At 44.1% G+C, this 22,091-nt stretch overlaps 1 protein-coding gene across 1 annotated transcript; it reads right to left on the bottom strand.

The window, feature by feature from the left end:
• Positions 1 to 1,146: 1,146 nt before the first annotated feature.
• Positions 1,147 to 18,367, bottom strand: LOC148595396 (structure-specific endonuclease subunit SLX4-like). Its single transcript, XM_088520927.1, has 14 exons — positions 17,977 to 18,367; positions 16,942 to 17,199; positions 15,938 to 16,112; positions 15,098 to 15,307; positions 14,021 to 14,235; positions 12,694 to 13,007; positions 11,554 to 11,833; positions 10,518 to 10,606; positions 8,349 to 8,495; positions 7,455 to 7,630; positions 4,384 to 6,593; positions 2,885 to 3,023; positions 2,036 to 2,398; positions 1,147 to 1,462 (listed from the first exon to the last, which is right to left on the bottom strand). Exons 1-14 carry the CDS (start codon positions 18,365 to 18,367, stop codon positions 1,147 to 1,149), a joined length of 5,283 nt encoding a protein of 1,760 aa, XP_088377053.1.
• Between the last annotated feature and the right edge of the window lie 3,724 nt (positions 18,368 to 22,091).

Raw genomic sequence — 22,091 nt, 5'->3', positions numbered from 1 at the left:
GCTGACCAAAACACCTTCCCCAGCCTTACCTGGAGTCTCTCCTACCTTGGTGCTCTCCATCTCAAACAAACCTGGTGATCTTCCTCTCTCCAGCCACTGCGCAGCAATCCCTTGTTCCAGCTCTCCTTGCTGCTGGGCCCCTGTGCCACGACTCACCTTGTCCTTCCGTCCTCTGCTGAGGACCCTTCCAGCCAGAGCGCTCACTGTGGAGCCACTACTGCTCCCAGCTAGACCCAGGACTGCTGCTTAGGCTGCCCCGGGCCTTCCTAAGGCATTACCTGTTACAGTTTATCATCAAGATCTTATTCTGTTTATTTATATAAATTAAATAAAAAGGCTATAATATATCAAAAATATAAATAATTTCCAGAATACATAAATACGTTACAAAAGTGGCTCCTTTTTTAAAAAAAATAACAATGTGTCCTTTTTGCCAAGACCTTTTCAGATTCAAAGCTCTCAAAACACATGAAAGTCAGAAGAGCTCACAAAATACATATAAAAGTTGACCTTTTAGGGTCCAGGAGTTTGTCCAAGAGTTCCAGATGATGTTCACAACTTCTTTTACAATAGGTTTAAGAAGAGACTGTTCAAGGAAGAGATTTAATCACTATAATACCATCTCCTTAAAAAAACAAAAACAAAAACCCCCACCTCTGTCAAGGATGTGCTCTGATCGGACTACAAAGACAAGGTAACACAGCCCTCAGAAAATGGAGCAGATTATATCTTGGAGATCCCAGCACGCCAATACCTGCTACATGCTGGACACACACAGCGGAATGTTGGAATCCAGGCTTTCACACAATTGCTGGTGTTAGAGGACACTGCAAAGCCATGAGAAATAGTTTAGAAGAACAGCTGCACACAGATTGAGGAGTTTTACCAGAGACCACCAAATTAACCAAGGACAGCAAAGGCCTCTTATTTCCACAATGTCCCCTGCGTAGCAATCAGTAGGGCCGCTCAAATACTGAATAAATAACTACTTGGAGAGTCTGAGGATTCAGGAAAAAAGATCTTATTAGGGAACTAAAACTTATTAGGAAAAAATGGAAAGCAAAGATAAAGAGGAGAAGCAGCAGGGGAGTGCACCAACAGGAGGGATCTTTGCAGCTGCCGCTGGAAATGGGAGAGAGGCTCCATTCAGTAGCGTTTCCTCTGTCTTCCGTTCCCCTTGCCTTTGGCTTCCTTCTCCTTCCGCTCTGCAGCCGTGGTGAAGGTGATACAGTAAGCATCTAGAAAATCCATCAGCTTTGCCTTGGAAATCTTCATGCCGTTTGCTTTCAGCTCTCGGTGCAGTGCAGCCAGCTCAATTGGCTCGTAAGAGAGGACCTTGTGGTACAGGACTGAATTTGAAATGATGCAGTTTCCCACTGCGTCCAGTGTATCTGCTTCCTGGGCTGCTGTCTGAGAAGCTGGGAGCTCCTCTTCCTCATCCTCGGATATATTGCTACAAGAACTAAAAGTGAGAAAAAGTGCAAAAAACAATCAAGGAAACCACTGGTCATCAAGGGCACACTCAGAGATGCCCAAGTCCCTGGCTGCCAACCCTTGCAATGCCCTGTGTAGGATCTCCGACACCAGCAATTGCCAAAGGGAGGGAGGCAGAACACGCCACGTGTTCTGCAAACCTGCACATCAAGCTGTGCCGGTGCTGCCCGGCATTCCTTGCTCCTGCTGCACTACTGCTGACACACTTGCTCTGTGCAGCACCACACGCAGTGCTCACCGAGCAGCGCTCCCTGCTCCTCTTGCAGGCTCTCACTCAACCCTGCGAGGCTCCTTGCAGTGCCAGCTTTGAGCTCTGCCCATGTGCAGTTTCACCCGTGAGCATTTCTGTGCTCTCAGAATAGCTCACTAGCAATTAGACTGAAACGCACAACAGAAGAACTTACTTCAAGTGACAAAAGCTCAGGGAAGCTGCCTACAGTACAGATCCCCTGTATTCTGCATTGACACTTATATTTCCCATTTTCCCAGCTCATCTCTGTGCTGCACAGTAGACTCCTTCGTTAGTATTTTGTTCCCCTACCTCTGTATACCAGTAGAGACGTCACTGCCATCCAGCGAGGATGAAGATTCCCGAGAATATGAAGATTCCTGAGATGATGAGAGCATCAGCTCCTCCTTATCAGCTGCCAGAGAGCCCCTCTCTGGAGATACAGTTGCTGTCTGTCTACAGTTGGAGATTTTGGCACGTTTCCCACCAGCATGCCCGTTAGTCTTCAGCTGCCTACAGCGCTTGGCTGGAGGCCTCTGTGGGGGAAGCTGGGAGGATGGGATATCATCCTCTGTGTCAGTATCCACATCCGTATCCACGTCCTGGTGAGTATCCTGGAATATGGCCTTCAACTTTAACACCATCTGGCGTTTTGGGAAAGGACGAACTCCAAATCTGAAAGAGAAAGGTAGGACTTAAGCCTAAGATAATGCTGCGCCTTCCACTGCTATAGCTCAGCAATGTGACCAGGCCAGGAAGCTCAGTGGCCAGCTGGAAGAGCATGACATTGGAAAACCATCAAGTTTTCCCCTTTAGCACAGTAGCTGCCTTTCACACCACCTACCAGCAGGTTTCTCACAGAATCACAGAATGGTTGGGGTTGGAAGGGACCTCTCGAAATCATCTAGTCCAACCCCCCTGCTCCAGCAGGGACACCTAGAACATGTGGCACAGGGTGACATCCAGGCGGGTTTGGAAGATCTCCAGGGGAGGAGACTCCACAACCTCTCTGGGCAGCCTGTTCCAGGGCTGTGACACCCAAACAGTAAAGAAGTTCTTCCTCATATGGAGATGGAACTTCCATGTATTTTTTCTGCTCATAAAGAGATGTACTTGTACTTTTTTTTTTTTTCTAGATATACTTGTAGAAGCAGTGCTAACCTGCTCAACTCCCTCTTCAGTTCTGGGGTCTTCATAAGGGAGTAAGCTGGCATTGGTGTCATAGGAGTCTCAGGAGACTTGTCCTTCTCAGGAGACTTGTCCTTCTCAGGAGACTTGTCCTTCTCTTGACAGGCAGGTTCTGCAACAGAATGAAATTGTCATCAGAATTAGTACAGAAGGATATAGGAGGGATGATATCTTCCCCTCCTGGTGGCAGATATTTTAATGTTATCTAGTAACTGTTTAAGAAGAACTACTTGTCTGCAAGCTGCCCTACTAAATACCTTTATACTGAACAGATCAACACTTTCGTCTTCCTTCGGTCTAGGATATTTGTTTTTTATTGTCTTTAAATCAGAAAACAAATTGAGCCATATGTTAGGTCTGAATAAAAAAGCCCACTGGAGGCTTTGATAGAACTGCTGCAAGGTAATTAAAAATATATGTTTACTGAATTCTGTGAAGTGGTTCTTTCCCAAGAAAGAAAATTGCATAGGAGAGACTTGATGCAGAAGAAACCGAACAAGTCAAGGTTCTGGGGGCCTGAATTAGATACTGATTTAGTGATACTGATTTCCTGATACTGTGAAGCACAGTCAGTCTCAGGTCATGTTCTAAATCCTGCTTGTTAAACTAATTACTTACGATAGTATAATTAGTAATATATCTAATAAATATTAAGGGATAAATTACTGTTCTTAGAGCTTAGATGGAAGGAACTGTCCTAGTAAGCAGCTGACCCCAGAAGGGTATGACCCCAGAGGCTAGTGTTCTCTGTGTCATCAGACATTCAAGCAGACAAGGCCCAGCTCCTGACACCACTAAGTGCAATCTGGTGGCAAAGAGCAGCTTGGCCCTTAGTCTTGTGTGCGTCCTGAAACCGCTCACTGTGTCCTCCAGTTGGGACCAGTGCTGGACACACAACAATCTGTTGGAAGAGCCTACAATCAGCAAACAGAAGGGCAGGGCAAGTCAAAGCAAAGGCAAATCAGAAGAGCTTTGCAGGAAAATATGCAGAGAGCCTACCCGTGGGCAGGAGAGGCACCTACTTCCAGCCAACCTCTATACTTCTACCACTGGAAGCAAAGCTTACCCGATGTCTTCGTGCAATTGTTAGCACATACATCGGTGATGAACGCATGAAAAACAAGACCCATTACTGCAAGGAATAATCATTCCCTAGCATGCAAAGTGAAGTCTGTTTGATTTTTTTTCCCCTCCCAGGTAATGTCTCATCATTTCTACAATGCATACGATCACTGTCAAAGCAGCAGCATGAATGGATCACAAATGGCTACGCTCCAACTATCCCACGTATTTAGTTGCACTCCCCCACATCAGAAGCTGACTGTACCTTCTTGAGCCTGGCCCTGACTGCTTTGGATGAGAAGGCCAAAACACCCTCTCAATATAGCAGGTGAACAACAAACAGGATGATCACCTAAAATGACAACAATTTAACCTACTTCAGTGAACCCTGTACAGATACAAGCTCTCACCGGGAGTCTTTGCAAGGTCTGTCGGACAGGCATCTGCTGAAGCTGACACCTTCTCAGTTAAAAAAAGCATCTGTGGGAATTCCTCCTCTTCACTATCCGAAACTTCCCAGAATCTGGGCTTCAGGAAACTTTGTATACTGCACTCTGATGACCATGCCTCAACAGGACTCTTTTTGAGGTGAAGCGAAGTTGTTGCTCCGTCACTAGGACTGCCCTCAAGAGGGGTACTGCCCTTCATTTCCTGGTCTCGGACCGGGCTCTCCCAGTCGAAAGCCCAAGAGATAGATCTGGGTCTGCTGCCAGGGCTGGCATTTGCCCAGCCAGCCAGGCTGGAGTTCTGGCTGTTTCCTCTCAATGGTGATGGATACTCAGCGTGCCAGCAGTCATCAACGGGGACTGGGGGCTCATCGTGAAGCGAGACAGTACTGCTCAAAGAAAGACGACTTTCATCAGCTGAGTTCTCCCTAGGCAACTGTTTGTCTGACAGCGATGTTTCAGGAACTTTTATGAGGCTGAGAGCCATTTCATGGTCACTGTTACCTGCCACTAAGCTCTTGGTCTCGAGTTTAGACATCGATTGCTTTATACGGTTTATACTTGTGACACGTGTCTGCGTTGCAAAATCCCTGCTTTTGGTCTGAGGTGGTGTGTCTGGCACTAGCCAGGAGCTGTCCATACCTGAAGACTCCTCGCGACTCTGCCCTTTTTCATGGCTCAGGTTCAGGCTCTGTTTGCTCTCTGTACAGGCACCTACCTGGGTGCTGGGAGGCAACTCTCTGGACATTTTTACATCATTATTTGTAAGTGATGCATCTGTAATGCGACATGAGACCTGGGATGATCTCAGCTGTATCTCAGTGACAGATGATGAGTTAGGTTTAGGTTTGGGGATCTCAGGCCCATGTGCTATGCTAGCACTTTTCAGTTGCTTGGAGATTTCCATTTCCTTCACAGGAGAGCCAGACTCTGGTAACTTCCTCTCTTGTTCTAGCTCCATTTCATCATCAGAAGATGAAACAGTAATATCAGCCTCTTTTCTGTTCTGGACTGCAACATCCGGAGTTTTTATGACAAAACTGAACAAAACTGAAGCATATTTATGCTTGTTTAAATCAGTGCAGGAAAGCTCTTCTGGAGAAATTGTGCTCTCTATGTTCCGATTTCCTGATGTAATGTCCTGCTCATTGGCTTTCTGGAAAGCTATTTTGGGAGACGGGAATGGTTTTTGATTTCTCTCTGGTGTTTTTGCTTCTCTGGGAAATTTCCTATCCGATTCTGAAGACATAAGTGAAGAACCAACAGCAGAATAAAAAGACATATAAGATTTGAGAGGAGGACTGCCACAAAAACCATCCCTGTGTGGAGAGAGGTCTTTTTGTGACTTGGAGTAAGGAAGCAAATCATTAACATCAGCATGTTTTTCGCTAACAGCCTTTCCTGACTCTTTGATAACTTCTTTCATTGGAGAAGGCTCACTGTATTCTATCTGATTTTTGGAAAATAAGCATTTATAATTTTCACGCCTATCAGTATCATTGTGCAGTGAACAGTTGGTGAATTGTTGTTCTTCCAAGCGGTCGTCTCCTCCCATATTATGTGAAGCCTGAGACAACTTGAAATCTTTCCCACTTTCCCATCTCCTAACCCACTTGTGAGGCTCAAACTGACAAGACTCAAAATTGATGCTTGTGGCATTCACATTTTTGCATCCACTTGTATTCTGCATTTTCTCTTCTTCAGACAAGTCACATTTGGATGTTTCCACATCATTGTCTTCCCTCAGATGTTTGAAGTCATTGCTTATCAAGGCAGATACGGACCTTTTTGCCTCTTTTTTCTTAGTCTGCCGGTTCGCACCTTGGGCTACCTCAGTATCACTACAGATGTTGTCATCTGTGCCTTCCCTCATCTCCAGTTTGTCTTGAACCATTTTTCTTTGAGTTGCAGCAAACTCATATATTTCCTCCGGCTCCTGTTCACCCACCCCGTTGTCGTCTTCCTTCTGGCATGCAGGGTTTAGCACAGCTTCTTCTTCCTCATCTTCACCCACCCACACTGAGTTCAGGAGCTCTTTGAAGTTCTCAGCTCTGTTATCATTATCTTCATCATCTCTCGCAGAGAGGAGATCATCTTCTGGATCCACTCCAGAAGATGCCTGGCTCTCTTCAGCGCAGTCCTTACACTTGAGCACAAGTTCCCTTAAATCAAACCTGCAAGAATGTAACAGAAATGTTAATGTTTATCTCCCTCAAAATTCATTCAAAATTCCAAAATGTTATAGTTGCCTGATCAATCTAGTGAGTCTTGTAAAGAAAGTTAAATTTAATTTGTGAAACTGTTGTGCCAAATTAGACATGCAGTTTCAACATTAATAAAGTCAATAACAATTTCAGGTTTTCACTCCGTGTCACCATAATCTTCTCAGGTTTCACACTTATTTCCCCCATTCCAAACAATGCATCGCTGCCACTACAGAGCATAATCAGTTCTCCTTGATTAGGTATGAGTTTAACTGACTATCAACATAGAAGAGCAGATTTTTTTTCCTGGTCTTTTTCAGAATTACTTTAAAAGGAGGACACCTACATTTCCAGAACTAAGTGATTTTGATCCGATAGAATGTGTTTCATCCGCTGCTGTTTCAAGTTCATTATCTAACACATGTCTAGGATCATGACTGACATAACAAATTAGCATTCCCTGCATCCACATTCTGCAAGTCTCATTCAGATTAAGTGTGTCACTAGGGCAATGCTTTGAGAATTACACTCATCACCATTGCCACCATCAGCTGTCATTAAAGATCATGAGACAAAACTTGGCAAAAGTGTTCTAGTCATAAACCAAAAATAGAAAATCTCAAGCAGATGTAACCTGAAGAAAGATTCATGAAAAAATGAGGATAAGATGCTCTTGTGTTCATATTTCACTTAAGATGGAAGCAGAGGTACTTGCATCTCAAGTGAAATGAGTTTTGTGAAAGCCACTGAAACCACAACAGAAGGTATCAGGTTAAAGTCCATGTGGCTGAAAGCATGAGGTGACCCAAAACACACTCATATGATACAAACCTGGTAGCCAAAGCCCTCAGCTGGGGCACAATTCTAGCAGGGATGTCAGTATAAGCAGTGTAAAGATATCGCAGGAATGCGAGGACTGCCTCTTTTGTCACATCGCTCAGCAGCACCCGGCGCGTCTGCTCGTCGTCATCGTCCTTCACCTTCACATATATCCCTTCGTCGTAAACCTGTGCGGTAAAAGGAAAGCAAACAAGGTCCACTTCCTCATAAAGGAACAACACCAGCAGTATCTGCTCTCTATCAGGCCACTATTTTTTTTTTTTTTGTGTCAAAGTCTGTTCCTATGGCCAGGATTTGGTGCCTCAGAGGGAAGCTAAAATGACCAGAGATACCGTGAAGCTTTCAAGGACCCCTCATAAATGGTCCTAAGCACCTTGAGTTGAAACTGCTGTAATCATGCATGAGGACAAAAGGAATTCTACTGATTACAGAAAGAATGACAAAACTTTGTCAAGAAGTTGGTATGGTTTGGTGGCAGCTCTGTCAGAAGGCAAGTTCCTGTCTTCAGCCCACTACCTTTCATTGCCTTTGCAGGAAATTGCACAGGAGCAGGCTGGAAACTGTATGAACCAAAATGCTTCTGGAAACACAGAAATTACTTCACTGGCCTTGCCAAAGGCACAGGTCAATGCAGCTACCTCCATAGCACCTGTGGGAGTGACAGACCTCTGTCTGGGTTAGTTACAAGCACAGCTTGTAAATACTGTCTACTCCATAATCAGCAGGTCCAGAGTGACTTGCCACTGGATCTCCAAATACTCTGTGCTTACTGTACGGCATCACTAACTCATTTGTTGTGATCAGTCTGGAATAGACGGTCAAACTCCTGTTACTGCAAAGGGGCTTTACTCGAGGGGAAGAGAAGAGTCTAACAGCAGTACTTACCAGCTGAACAGCCCGTGGACAGCGTGCATACAGCACAAACATATGGGCATAAAGGATTTCTCCAGAGTCCACTTGAAACTGGATATCACTCAAGTAGGCGTTGTTAACCATGATATTGTAATCTTCTGCCAGCATCCTGAAAGAGGACTAGAACATAGAAGGGACACAAAGACAGAAGTTGTTACAGCTGTAAGGCATTTTCCTGGCAGATAAGGAGGCAACAGCCCAGTTTGTCAGCACTGCTGTACTCTGGGTCCCAGCGTGGGTATGGCTGCCTTTGCCTTCTCAGGACTAACAGAATCCTTATCAGTGCAAGGTCTTCCATAAGAGACGTAAGCAACCTAGTCCAACACACATCTCTGGCTTTGTTTCCCTCCTTCTCCTCTCTTCAAAGCTTAGCAGCTGTGAAGAGGCAGTCACATGCTGTCTTCCACTCTACTTGTGGAACAGCCTTTTGCATTACAGCACATCATCATCCTCTGATCTTTACCACATCATTTCCTGATGTGGCAGAGCCGCTGCCTGCAGTTGGCCTCTTACTCTGCTGTCTTCCACCATGTTTTTGAAAGCTGTAATTCCCACCTTGATGGAACTGAACTCAGTTCATAACAATTGCATAGAGCAAGAGGAATGAGGATGACCCAGGGGCAAGGTAATGAGCCTTTCCTCTCTTGTTCACTGTTTTGGTCTAGCAATGACACCTGGGAAGAAGCCCTCTGCAACAAGGGGGCAACACGGAATAAAAGGAATGCAGGTATCTAGTCCAAAGGAACTTGTGCACTTGTTACTGAAATCTCCTTTGAAAATTCCTTTATTTATTTACTTTTAAGTATTTACTCTTATAATTTTAGACTCCTTTACTGAAAGTTTGGGGAAGGCTGGTTGCCCAAGCGATCTGTGACTAGTTTAATGTCTGGCACTACCCCTACTACAAACCCATACAAGGCAATCTTCTAAAGACTCAGACTCCCTAGGTAGCAGTGTTGCTTCTGGAGGTGGCCAGTGCTTCAGAGAAGCGTGAAATACCTGCAGCCCATGGTTGAGGGAGGCTGCCTGACTGTAAGTAGAAAGCAGCTTTACCTGAGACACTAATTGTTGACCTTGTACTTTCTGAACCTAGCGCAGACTGGAAGAAAGGCAAGTTTTATCCAACTCCATGAGATGTAGTTCCACCAGAAACAGCAGAGCTCTTTATTTTATTAGCAGGTTTCTAGGTTAGTTCAGTGGGAACTCAGCCTCTCTACTTGCTTCAGTGTGTTTGCAAGGAGCCAGTACCAGTTAGCATGGAAACGGCAGCACACGCTGGGCCATTTCTTCCAGGCTTCACAGGTGGGCTAGAGGAGACTCTGCACGTCATGGACTGCTCTCCAAGGGCAAGACAGGAAGCTCAGTCTGGAAACCTGTTAGGTGTTTCTTGCTCTCTTTTTCTTGGCAGGTAGGACACCTGCAAGACGGTACCCCGAGAAGGCAGGCACTGCTTTCCAGGCAGGAAGCCCAGAACAGCCTTCCTGCTGACACTAAAATTATGACTCGAAAATGGGGAAATTAAGTAAGAACAGAAATATTCTGGCTGCACCATTCTCTGTGCAAAAGAAAGACTGGAAAGGAAGATAAGAGGAGAGGCATTGACAAAGTTCTGGTCAGAACCATGCAAAATGGGTGCGTACATGAGCCTGGATGAAACCCCAGACAGTTCTGTCTCTCCTGGTCTCCAGGAAGTGTGGCCTGTGTCATCTAGGCTGGGCATCAAAGCAGAGTACTACCTAAGTGCTGAGCAGATACATCCCTAGTAACTACCCCCAAATACTCTATGCACTACAGCCTCAATATTTAACCTGGTTCTCTTTGTGTAAATTATGCACAAATTTGCTTTATGTTACCTGTTATTTTAAATTAAGTAGGACAAACACTCTGAAACACCCACAAGCCTGCCTGTGGGCATCAATGAAACATCACGTATTTGGACTTCAGCTTTGCCTAGGATGATTCCTGTGAGTGACTGTAATGCTTAAACATCTCTGTTTCTGTGAAAATGAATGGGAAATACTCCATACTTCTGGAAATTAATCAAATAGGAGAGGCTTTTTTTTTTTTTTAACAAATAAACAATACAAAAATACAGTGCAAATAAACAATACAAAAAAGGGGAAAAATAACATTTGTCCTTACATTTATATCGTTGCTTCTCGGAAATCTCTTCTCTATGGGTAGAAGGGCAAAGCCACTTAGTGAAGAATCACTGGAAGTCAATTCTTTTCCTCAAAGAAGAAAAGGCACATCTCAAGTCAGGTACAAACTTCTTGTAAGACAGAATGAAGTGGCAACTCTTAACTGCCATTTCTTCCTTGCCATGACAACTCCCCAAGAGACTCCTGTCCCAGGCTGACATTTCTGAGCTGAACGGTTCAGCCTCCCCCTCTTGGCTTTATCAGATGCATTTGGTTTTCTTGGCATATGACCAGCAGCCATTTGCTGCAGCTTAATAGGAGAATTGAGGGAATTTTACCCAAGTCAAGTACAAAGCAGAGAGACATTAGATTTAGCAACCATAGTCTTCACTGATGAGTGAACAGGAGACACACAGTGCATATATTATGCTAAATGGTTGGACAATTTTAAGGCTACCATTGGTCTTGGAATGTGCCGTTGTGCAATGCACACCACTGTAACCAGGGAAGTTAGAGCTGCTCTTGAAGGAATTCTAGGTGGTGGACTTTTTTCAGCCTGTACAGATCAACTTCAGGGACTGTGTATCCATGTACCAACACAACATCATCTCTTAACGCTCTTCTTTCACCAGGTCTTCTCCTGGTGAAACCTCGTAAGACAGTGCTGTCGGCAAAAGCTACTAGGCAGAAAAGAGCATATATTTTGGGGATATATTTTTGCCTCACGATTGGCCGTGTCTGGGCCCCCGGCTGGCAGAAATGCATCTGACACCTTTAAAGGATTTTTAAAATAAAATTTAGAAGCTGCTGTCTAAGAGGAGCTCTTCTTAAATATTGGGATCTATGAATCATTTCAGAAATGTCAACTTGATTGTACCTAAAGCCTACTACAGAACAATGCCCCCAAATATCACCCCCTGGATCAACAATATCATCTTGAGGCTGCTGCCACTGCTCTCCAAGTTCAGTATGGCTAAACGTGGCTCCTCATAGCTGATGACACCAGAGAGGAGGCTCATGAGGCTGCCAGAACTTACTTGGCTGCTCTACTTCCTGAGCGTCGTTAAGCTCAAGCCTCCACTGAGTTTGTGCTTCCATGGCCAACTCAACCAGTTGCTGCAGAGTCTGAACATGAACCTTCTCGCCCTGAGACGAAATCTGTCCAGCCCGTTCAGAGCCCGAGTCGGCTTCATCAGCAGCTTTTTCTCCAGTCTCTGGAGAAGCAGGATAATGAGGACTGAGATCAGGCTGAAGTTGCTGAGATACTTCTGGTTGATCAGATCCCACTGATGGCAGAGAAGTCTCTGACTTAGAATTCTGATCAAAGGAGAGAAAAAAAAGACATCAATAAAATAATTTTGTATGTATTTGCAGAGCTCAGAGTACAGTCTCTGAATTGATCTCTAGTTCATACTTTCAAAATATCTTAATAAATATTAATAAAATACTTTGAGCGATCCCCAGATACATACTTGCTCTCCAAGAAGATAGTGCTATAAGGCGACAGACTAAAAGGTCCTGTCTGTTTCTGTAGGCAGCATTTATAAAACTACAGAAAAACGAGAGGCAAGACATCTGGATAATAACAGAGTGAGACCGCCCGGTTTAAAACTGGATCACAGTCCTGCATGCAGCTTCAGGCAGTGGGATACATGGGGAAAGCCTGAAATGCAAACGCTTCACTTTACAACCCTAGGAGTGCCCACCCCCTCCTCAGTGTAACACACAAGCATCCATCTTCAGTGTGAACTTTCCACACTGTTCCTTGCTGCCTTGATACAAAACATGAGTAAAGAAAGAGAAAGGCTCTGATTATAATCAGTCAGAGAAAAGTATCAAGAAGGAACACAAGAGTCAGGCTACTGTAAAAATAGCTAAGCTAGTGGCAAAATGAAGAGGCTCAAGCCCTCTCACTCAGTGCTCTGCTCCCATTTGTTTTGTCTTCCAAAAGCCCAAAGAACAGCACGGCAACACAAGCCTCAGCCTCCTGTCCAAAAGGGAGAAGCGAAAGTTCAAGATCACCAAACCTACTTGTGTGAGACCAGGGGACAGTTGTGCAGGAGCAGAGAGCACGCAGAGCATGGGGTGACTCACTTAAATGGCAGAAAAGAGAAGGGCTACAGAGCAAGTAAACTGTGGCACACAAATACCAGAGGAAGCAGAAAAGAGCATCCCACCTGCACAGTTATGCAAGGTACGATTGGAGGGGTCGGTTCAGCAGTGTAGAATGATTCAGGGTCGCAGGGCCCTGTTAGAGCACTGCTGTTCCATAAAGGGCAGTCCTTGTTTCTGGGCGATGGCATGAGCCAGTCTGTTTTCTCAGATCCATCCTCCAAAATCCTACTGGTGGGAAGCCGAGGAGTGGAAGGGAATTCCATCTCTTGTGTAAGCACCATGGCGGCTCGCTCTTCAGTCCTTTTGCGGGCTGTCTCTGGATCCCGCAGCAGTAACGGTGGAGGAGTAGTTGGGCCTCTTTTACGTGTTCTTTTCTCTTTAAAAAGAAAAGCAAAAGAAACCCAAATAAATGAACAGCTGAACACATAAGCAGAGGAACTGAACCTGCCAGCTTTTTCAAGTGTTGCAGTTGGCAATGATCAAAATGCAACTACAGCAGAACACAAGATTTCTGCAATAAGTCCCAAGTCTCCCGTTACTTCTGCCAGAGAAACAAACCTTCAGGGAAGACTTATTCGTGCACACATGGTCCTGCTGGGCTGAGCTGTCAAATCAGATCACTATGAAAGCAACTGATACCTATGTGCAGGCTACCTTCCAGACCCTTTGAACAGTGAGCGTACAGTGCTTTTGGCGAGTTAGCAGCGCTTCACTCAAAAAAGAGAGAGAGAGAGAGAAGAAAAAAGACTCCAAAGCCATGAAGGACTGCTTTTGGTGCGTCTTGATCACTGGTGATGGTCACTCATGTCAAACCACAGCACATATGAATCCTGCACAGCTCTCATTTGTCAGGTCTGTTTCTCAGGTCTGTTTCTTTACTGCCTTTGACTTACTAATTCCCAATATAATTGGCAGTGGTTATCAGCAGGAAGAGATTGAGGAGAGCCACGAAGAGCAAAGTGTCTCCTATGTGCAGAACTCAACCTTCCCCCAGGGCAACTGGCTTCTTTTCTGACCATTTTTGTGCATTTAAATAGCAAACCACAGGTTCAACGTGTGTAGTTGTATGCACATATACCTCAGAAAGAAAGCAGAGCAAGGAGAGAAGGATGAAAAAGTTGCATAATCAAGGGTATGGGACAGTGAATAAGAAAAATGCACTGCAAAAAAAATAACAATGGTCTTTTCCCTGGATTTCAGCGAAACATCCTGCAGCCTCCCTTGGCTATCTGTATGTGGATACTTTGCATTACTCCATCTCGGACAACTTAAATGAAACAGAAGTGTGCTTGTCATCCCCTATGCCCAACAGAAAAGTTGGTAGTGAAGAGCAGGCTGTTACATCACTCCTCCAATAGTACAGCCTGAGACACTCACGGTGACACATACCTGATCCAGGCTTCCATTTGATTGGCAAGGCAGCCACGGGTTTCATATTTGCAGCTACTGCTGCTTGTTCACGCTTTTCTTGCTCCAAGAGAGAGCGTGACATTGCCATAGCAACCTGCAGATCTTCATCCTGAGGTTCCAATTTGATCCTCTTTTTCATTTCCTTTGAGTCATCTCCGGAGAACTCTTTGCACTTTGATATGTTTGGTTGATTGCTGAAACGTAAGAATGCAGCAGAAAGCCCAAGTTAACCTAACATAACTGGATCAGAGACAAGAAACCCTGAGCACTTCAGACCAGCTGCCCCCCTTCCTCAGAGAGATTCCCATATCCAGAATAATAAGAAAGCATCAACAGTACTTTTTTCTGTGGAGGAAAGAAAAGGATTTCTTATCATGCGTGGAATTCACAGCAATTTGGAGAAAATCTTATGTTTACCTTTCCAAAATAAGACTGCAGCACTGACAAACTGCCTTTTTTTTTTTTTTTTTTTTTTTTTTGCAAGGGCAGGAATGGCCTTAACCATCTGCTACCTCAAACCTAAACTTTGTATCAAAGGGCAAAAATCAGGTTGAAGTCAAGAACACCGTCACCAAAACCGTTCTGCCAATCTTACACTTCCACAGTAAACAAGCAATGGCCCTTCCTCAGCACAATAAGACTTAAAAGTCCTTTGGATACATTTCAGGCAGGCACCACTCGCTATACTCTGAACATGGTGCTCAAATCCCAAAGAGCAGATACATCTCTGCACCCAGCACAATTCAAAACATCCTGTATGTTTCCTCCTTGACTCTGTGGATAAGGCCCATGTATCCAGGACAGCAACGAGCCGAAAAGCTGAGGCCTTGGAAACACAGATACTCCGAAGAGACTGTATGCTCATATAGCATGTTCTGCTTAATAAGCTCAACCACGCTATTCAGCTTTATTACGTAATTACTTCTCAGAGCATAAATATTTCTGACAAATTAGTGTAAGATTATTTACTTCCCATTTTGCTCCTGTCTGCTGACTCATAGTCATCCACCACCTGATCACTTTTGAAGGAAAGCAAGATTTTCACCAAAATCTTACCTGGGATACTTAGGAGAGGCAACTCCAAACTGAGACACCTGCAGTGCCTGAAGCAGCATTTTAGGAGGAACATCCATCTTCACAGCACAGCGTTTCAAGTGAGTAGTTTGGCTCTCGGAAGTTTGGAAATGTTTGCCACAGACGAGACAATCAGGGATTGCTGGTTTGCTGGAGGAGGAGATCTCTGCTGCCTCCATCTCATCCAGACACCTGGAGGATGATGGAAATAAAACAAAACAAAATAAAATAAAATGCTCTTTTTGAACCTTGCCTCCTGAAATGCTGTAATTGAGCAACTCCAACTACTTAAGCAAGCTGTTTACAATACTTTCTTTACAGAGAAGCACAGACATTTCATTCATAAAGAGCTAGCTGTATGTAATATTTTAACAGTATTTGATATTTACCACTAAGGAAACTGTTATAGAGTGCTGGCATCAATTTAAGCCCACACCATTCTGACAAAAGAAAACACAAGGATCCTTCCCTTAGCCTTCCACTCTCATTACCTGTGGAAAGCAAAGGTCTATAGTGCATATATATAGTATTTACAAAGGTATATAGTGCATAGTTTTACAAAAGTATATAGTGCATAGTCTATGTATTTATTCATCTTGCAAAACAGTATCACATCTTTCCTTCAGCGAATAGCTCAGATTTGCAAACAGCTGACATACCAAATGTTCTTAGGAAATCATTATTTAATGGAATAAATGGTGTTGAAATGGGCTGATTTTGAAATGGACACTAACGGGTAGCTTTGCTACCTAGTCTGCAATTACATCTTCTCTAAGGCACTGCTGCTGAAAGCCACACTGGCCTTTCATGCTAGTGCTTCACCTATTAACGTGCTGCCCCCGTCGTGTTGTGTTCATGGCTGAAAGATCCTTCTGGCAGATCTGACAAAAAAACAAGCCCTTCTCCTCTAGGCTTTCCGGGACTTCCTCCATGATCTTCTGCTGAAGGGCAAAAGCCAAAGCACCATCGTCCTTTGTGGATGGAAGATCGTGGGTAACTGGCACAGAAGGGAGAGATGATAGAGTTAAACATCTTGTAGTGAAAGGCATGAAACTGTTACATTTGTCATGATTATTTTATTAACTTAAAAAACCCCTGCAATCTTCCTGTTGCATCTTCACATCTCATTTCTCACAAGGGAATGCACAAACAGTACAGGAGAGCACTACCCCAGGAGTGGAAGGTGGCAATTGGTTCATCGCACATTATGTATCAGAACCAAAAGGAGAGTTATGTTTTAGATGAAGTTTCTGGGAGAACATGGGGTCTTAAACATTACATATTAAACACAGGAAATTCTCATGTCCATAGAGAACCAGCAGGGCCTTGACTTTTAAAGGGGCCTTGACTTTTAAAGCACCAAAACACCAAAAAAGTGCTATGAATTCAAATTGCTACGGATTCAATTCATCTGCATAGAACATCCTATTTTGTAAGTGCTCAGAGATTTACAGAAGACACGGAGTAACTAAGGTCATATTTATATGAGCTACACAATATTGCCCCTGAGAAGAACGACTGGATTTACTGATGCTCTTAGAATCTCAACCTGTTTCCAGAAAGTAAATTCTCTCTCCAGAACTTAACATAAAATCAAATTTCAGCCTCACAAAAGATCTAGGAGAGAAGTATAGAGATCAATACACATTGATCAATAGAGAAAGCAAGTTCTCAGACATGTGGAGCGATTTATTCATCATTACACAAGCCACCTGTCCAGCTGTGAACAAAGCCCAGGAATCCAGACTGCTGCTCATGCAATCACCCTAAGCAGCCCTCAGCACTCTCCATGCACACATAGGAGCTAAATAACAGCAGAAACGTACCTTTTTCCGGGTTCTCTTCCTCGCTTTCATCAGAGGAATTCCTGCTAGCTGCAGCCTTTGGCAAGCTATCGCCCAGGCTATGTTTTAGCTGCTCAGGTGCCACTCTCTTGAAGTGCTGCATTCCCTCCACCGCCAGCTTTGCTGCCCGCACCTTCGACCCAGGCAGCAGTGGTGTCTTCAAGGTGTCTGAAGAGCAGGTCTCTGGTTGTGAAGGACGGAAGGATAGTGTAGTCTGGGAACAGTCACTCGGAGCATTCCCTGAAGGGGACAAAGCACAGTTTCCCAGTCAGAATTAAACAGGTAACTGAGCTGCCCAGGGAGCTCTTGGGAAGCTTCCCAAAACAGCAACCTGAGATAGTCAAAAAAAATGAACATGTTTCTACTCTGATCTTCAAGCCCTATCCATGGTTCGGACTTTCAGGCTCAGAACCAAGCAACAGGTGTTCCTAAGGAGGGGTGGTAACGAGCAGCAGGCTAACAGCTCAGTGTATCTCCGCTCTGCTTTGAGGCAACCTGTGAGATCAGACCAAAGATCTCACCAGCCCAGTTTCTGAGTGCAGTCACCAGTAGATAATTACGAAAGGGTATCAGGCAGAACAAGTACAAAATAATCCTTCTCCTGGTTGACCTTAGCTGTCAGTTTAAGGATTTCATGCACTGGTGACTGCCTTCTGGTCATCATATTTAGTCATCACTGAAAGACCAATCCTTCATGAATTAACCCAGAACCTTTCTTAATTTATTTTTTTGGCCTTGGTGACAGTCAATGGCAACATAATTCAACATTCAATACAATAACACACTGTGAAAAAAACACTTTGATATAATCTAAACTTGCTTCTTGATGATTTGAGGGATGATTTACATTCTGAAGTCGCAAAAAAAAAGGTAATGACTCCCTCATATATCACTCAGCACTTAGGTTTCACCTTACTGAAGAACTGCATACCTCCTCCAGACTTCTAAAGAGCTCTACTGAACTGAGTCTTTTCAGTACTAGCCTATTTTCTGTCTGAAAGATTTCAGTGCACGCACCTGTCAGATTCCTCTTGGTAGAGTAACTGGTCACTGTGCGCAGCTGGCTGTCAGGGAAAGCGCTTCTCCTGTCTTCTTGTGACGTCCCACCACTACTGCAGGGCACAGCATCATCGTCTTCTTCACGCATCCCTGTCGGCACCTTAGAACCCAAATTTTGTGGCAAATCTTTCCCCTTCACTACTGGAGAGCAATGATCAATTTGGCTCCCAGGAACAGATCTGCCTGTTGTAGTGGTCTTTGTCCATTTCTGAACCTTCTTTGTTGCCTCAGTATCCTCAGCTTTCTCCTCAGTATCCTCAGCTTTCTCCTCAGTATCCTCAGCTTTCTTCTTTGCCCTACCGACAATTTTTGCCCACACTACTTTAAATTCATTGTCCTCTTCATCCATGGTGCTGCAGGCTGCAGTAATGCTGCCTAGCAGCGCTACAGGGAAAGATCTCAGGAACAGTCAGGGCTGCGTCTTCTCTGGCTCGCCGCCTTCATTCTTCAGACGCCAGCACTTCTCCACTGTTCCAACGGTGGACTTTCCTCTGTGATTAATTCATCTGCATAGAATATATTATAGCATTTAGTGCAGCACATTCTCCAAGGACCCTGCTTATTTTCACTCAGCACAGTGATGACTTTCTTGTTCAGAGGATTTTGGAATGGAAGTGAAGCATTTCAATCTGCCCAAAGCACGTGTAGGATCTTCATGGTACGCTAGAGGGCTTCAGAAAGATTTACTGAAGCCCTTTAATGGAAAAACCTCTAAAAGGTGGATATGTAAGATGGTATACGCAGATGCAGTGTGAAACAGGCCTCTGGTACCAATTTGAAAGAGGACATTCTTTGAAGACTCTTCTTTGAAGGAGAAGAGATTCTCATATAAAATATTGCAGCACATAAGTATAATAGCACATATAGACCCAAAACACTAATACTGTACTTTCAGCACAGACAGACACAGGCCACATTCAAAAGCATGCTGACCTCTCCTTTGAGGTCAGAATCCTGCCTGGAGCTCAGAATTTGAGATGTCCCACTTGTATATGCATCCATATCTACATTTACATAACACAGCAAAAATGAATGTATTCACTCCCATAAGGTGGGGAGGAAAGACTGTCACTCGGAGTGCAAAATTTCATTTTGTGACACAGCATATTTAAAGAAGAGAGCCTGTCCCCATGCTGAAAAGCAGCTCACAGAGTAAGGCTTAGCAGTGCTTGGCCTTGCAGAAGAGTTTCTCGGACAGATGAGAGAGCACATCTAACAAATGTGCCCACCCTTCTTTCACCTCTGAGTTCTTACCTCCTCCTTTGGCTACTCAGTAGACACTGACCATGTCTCATAAACTGTTGTCACATACACCAGATAAAAGTATTGTCTCTTTCTTAGCTGGTTTAAATTAGCTTCTTAAACTAACTTAAAAAAAACTGATTTAACTAAGTTTCTTAAACTTTCTCTACAGTAAGAATAACAGTGCTAGCTAGTGATTTCTTGGAACAGCAATAGGTACAATAACATCCATATGGAAATGCCATCAATCCCTGAGCAACACTAGAACTAGATTTCTATTCTTAGACATTTTGATTGTCCTCTTCTTCCTAGCCATATGTTCACTACGGTTCTGGCTATTTTAATGGAGCTTTTATATTGACTCCCAAATCCATTTCTTTCAAAACTTAAACAGAGTGTTTCATTTGGAATGGCAGCAGCTGTGGTTCAGTTTCTCCAATAAAGCTCTGGGCACCAAAAGACTCAAAATGCAGGAAGAACACAAGCAGGATTGTTTTCTCAAATGGCTTGGCTGCAGCCATGCAAGGCTAAGGAATGCTGGTTACACATTTTCACAGGTCAGCCTTTCCTATAAGCAATTACAGATGTTAATGGATTAATTTATTTTAAATTCAACCTCCCAAACCTGCAGAGGACTTTGCTGTGAGTCTTAGATCATTTCCTGAGAGAGAAATTGACATTTTCTGTAACCAGTTCATAAATTTATTTTTTTCAGACAGAATCTTGGAGTAGTTATCACTACAAATTGACCTTTTTTTTTTTTTTTTTTCCCCCTAAGTAGGAGGAGGCACACAGAGAATCTCACATCCTCCATGGCTTTAAATAACTCTCACAGACATATGCATACACATGTCATATTATTTACGGTGACTTCCTGATGTTAAACTTTTGTTTGCAATTAATACTGAATGCCCCAGGCAGATCACGTGAGATGTATAAGCAATGCAAACCTAAGGATTAATCTATCTTACTCCTCCATCTACAGACGTGTAGTGAGGCGTAGGCACAGACCAGGATCCTCTAAATACATCTGATCATGCTGTTATTGATGTACCTTAAAGCCCCTTTGGCACCATCTTGTAGAGCTTGTCAAGTAACGGTTTTGCAAAATTATTTATTTCAATATAGAATTCGATTAATTTTGTAAGATTTTAGGACTCTACAAATCACACAAGCTGGTCAAATAAAATAAACAGCAGCACTTACCTATCCACTTAGATGTTCGGTCTGGTTCAGCCCAACTGAACCTTTTGATGTATATAGTCAAAATAGCACAGAGCAGCAAGAACCTAGATGGTTCTTGAAGATGGAACCTAGAAATTGGGAGGAAAGGGTTAGATTTTAGTGTATTTTTACTAATTCCTCTTTTTGCTCAAGTTCCAAGCTTCAGAGGGTGGGAGAAGGTGACAGCACATGCTCTAATGGTGCTAAGTTTAGCCACTTCCACAAGTACCTGTGTACTTAAATATGTGTGTGAATTCAAATATTACTCAGGATCTGCTCAGCCCAGCACTGCTCCCAGCAGTGAACAGCACTGCTCCTGCAGAAAACAAACAAACAAACAACAAACCCCCCCAACGCAGCTCTTTGGAAGTCAGAATAGATCAGGCTAGATAAAGTCCTGAACAACACAACGCAATTCGAGAGCTGACCCTATTTTGAGCAGAAAGTTGGGACTCATGATACCATGAATAGTCTGCCCTTTCTTTTTCCATCTTGTTTCCTAATAACTTGCTTGAACCCAGAACCACAACTCTATGGCACACTCTCTCCTACTGAGACATAATGCAAGAGCTGCACAGTGCAGGTTCTCTGGCTTTGTGGAAGTGCCAATATAATATATAATACTGAGGAGAGAGAACAGGAGTTACTCAGTGAGCAGAGCACAAATATAAGTGTAGAAGACAAATTCCAAATCAGGTACTAACCTTTCTGCTCTAGTCTCTGTCAGTCTTCCTATGCCAGACAAGGGTAACTGAAACAGATAGGGAAATACAAGCAATGACAAATTAACAAGCAAAAAATAACGGCTAAAAAAAAAAAAAAAAAAAAAAAACGGATTTTAAGAAGCAACCTTAGCAATGACCAGCATCATTGTCTACCAGACACTACCCACTTATGTTCCCTCATAACCCATCAGTGCATCATGTTCATGTTTCCTTTAAAGCAACCCCCCTCACTAGTACCTCGTACATAAGGCAAAACATTTTATATCTAGTAAAATTTTTATCACGTTGCAGAAATTAATTTTAAATGGGTACTTACATGACAAAAACTGCCCCTGTTTTTTAAGTGTTATAGAAACTAACCTCCTATTTTACAGAGCATCTTATTGAAAACAGAAAAACTTCACATTATACCTCCTATGGAAGGATAAAGGGGAAGTAATCATAAAAATAAAAAGTAACGGTTGCTCAGTGCAAATTTTCATGGCTTGTATGCAAACACAGTAACATACAAATCAGGAATCTATGCAGCGGGTGTTTCAAAATGAAAAATACAACTGAGAATTAAGCACAGAGCCGCGGCCCGCGGAGGGGATCGGGGGGCGCCGGTGCCGCCGCTCCCGCCCGGTCCTCGCCGCCCCCGGCCCGCCGCTGACCTCTCCGCCGCAGCCGCGGCTCCCTCCGCTCCTCGCACCCCGCCACAACACCGGGAAGGACCGCAGCGAAGCGCATGCACCGCGCGCCAACGGCCCGCGCTTGCCGCTGCTCGGGCGGTGCGCGCAGGCGCGTCCGAGCCGAGCGACGCAGGCGCAACACAGACTTCCTGACGCCACAGCGGTTGCCGTGGTGACGGGCCCCGCCCTGCGAGCCGGGCCCAACGGCCGC

Source organism: Tinamus guttatus, unplaced genomic scaffold (genome assembly GCF_059628265.1).
Source record: "Tinamus guttatus ecotype Peru unplaced genomic scaffold, ASM5962826v1 Tinamus_guttatus_pri_ptg000106l, whole genome shotgun sequence".
NCBI classification, from domain to species: Eukaryota; Metazoa; Chordata; class Aves; order Tinamiformes; family Tinamidae; genus Tinamus; species Tinamus guttatus.
Note: the sequence above shows the minus strand (reverse complement) of the source record. Positions and strands in the feature narration are given on the sequence as shown.

Excerpts from the sequence above, each read along its gene's own strand:
- LOC148595396 (XM_088520927.1), bottom strand. The coding sequence starts at position 18,367 with ATGGATGAAGAGGACAATGAATTTAAAGTAGTGTGGGCAAAAATTGTC. Across the intron at positions 15,308-15,937 it reads CGGGGGCAGCACGTTAATAG|GTGTCTGGATGAGATGGAGG; the intron begins GTGAAGCACTAG and ends ATCATCCTCCAG. Across the intron at positions 14,236-15,097 it reads GCCTCTCCTAAGTATCCCAG|CAATCAACCAAACATATCAA; the intron begins GTAAGATTTTGG and ends CTTACGTTTCAG.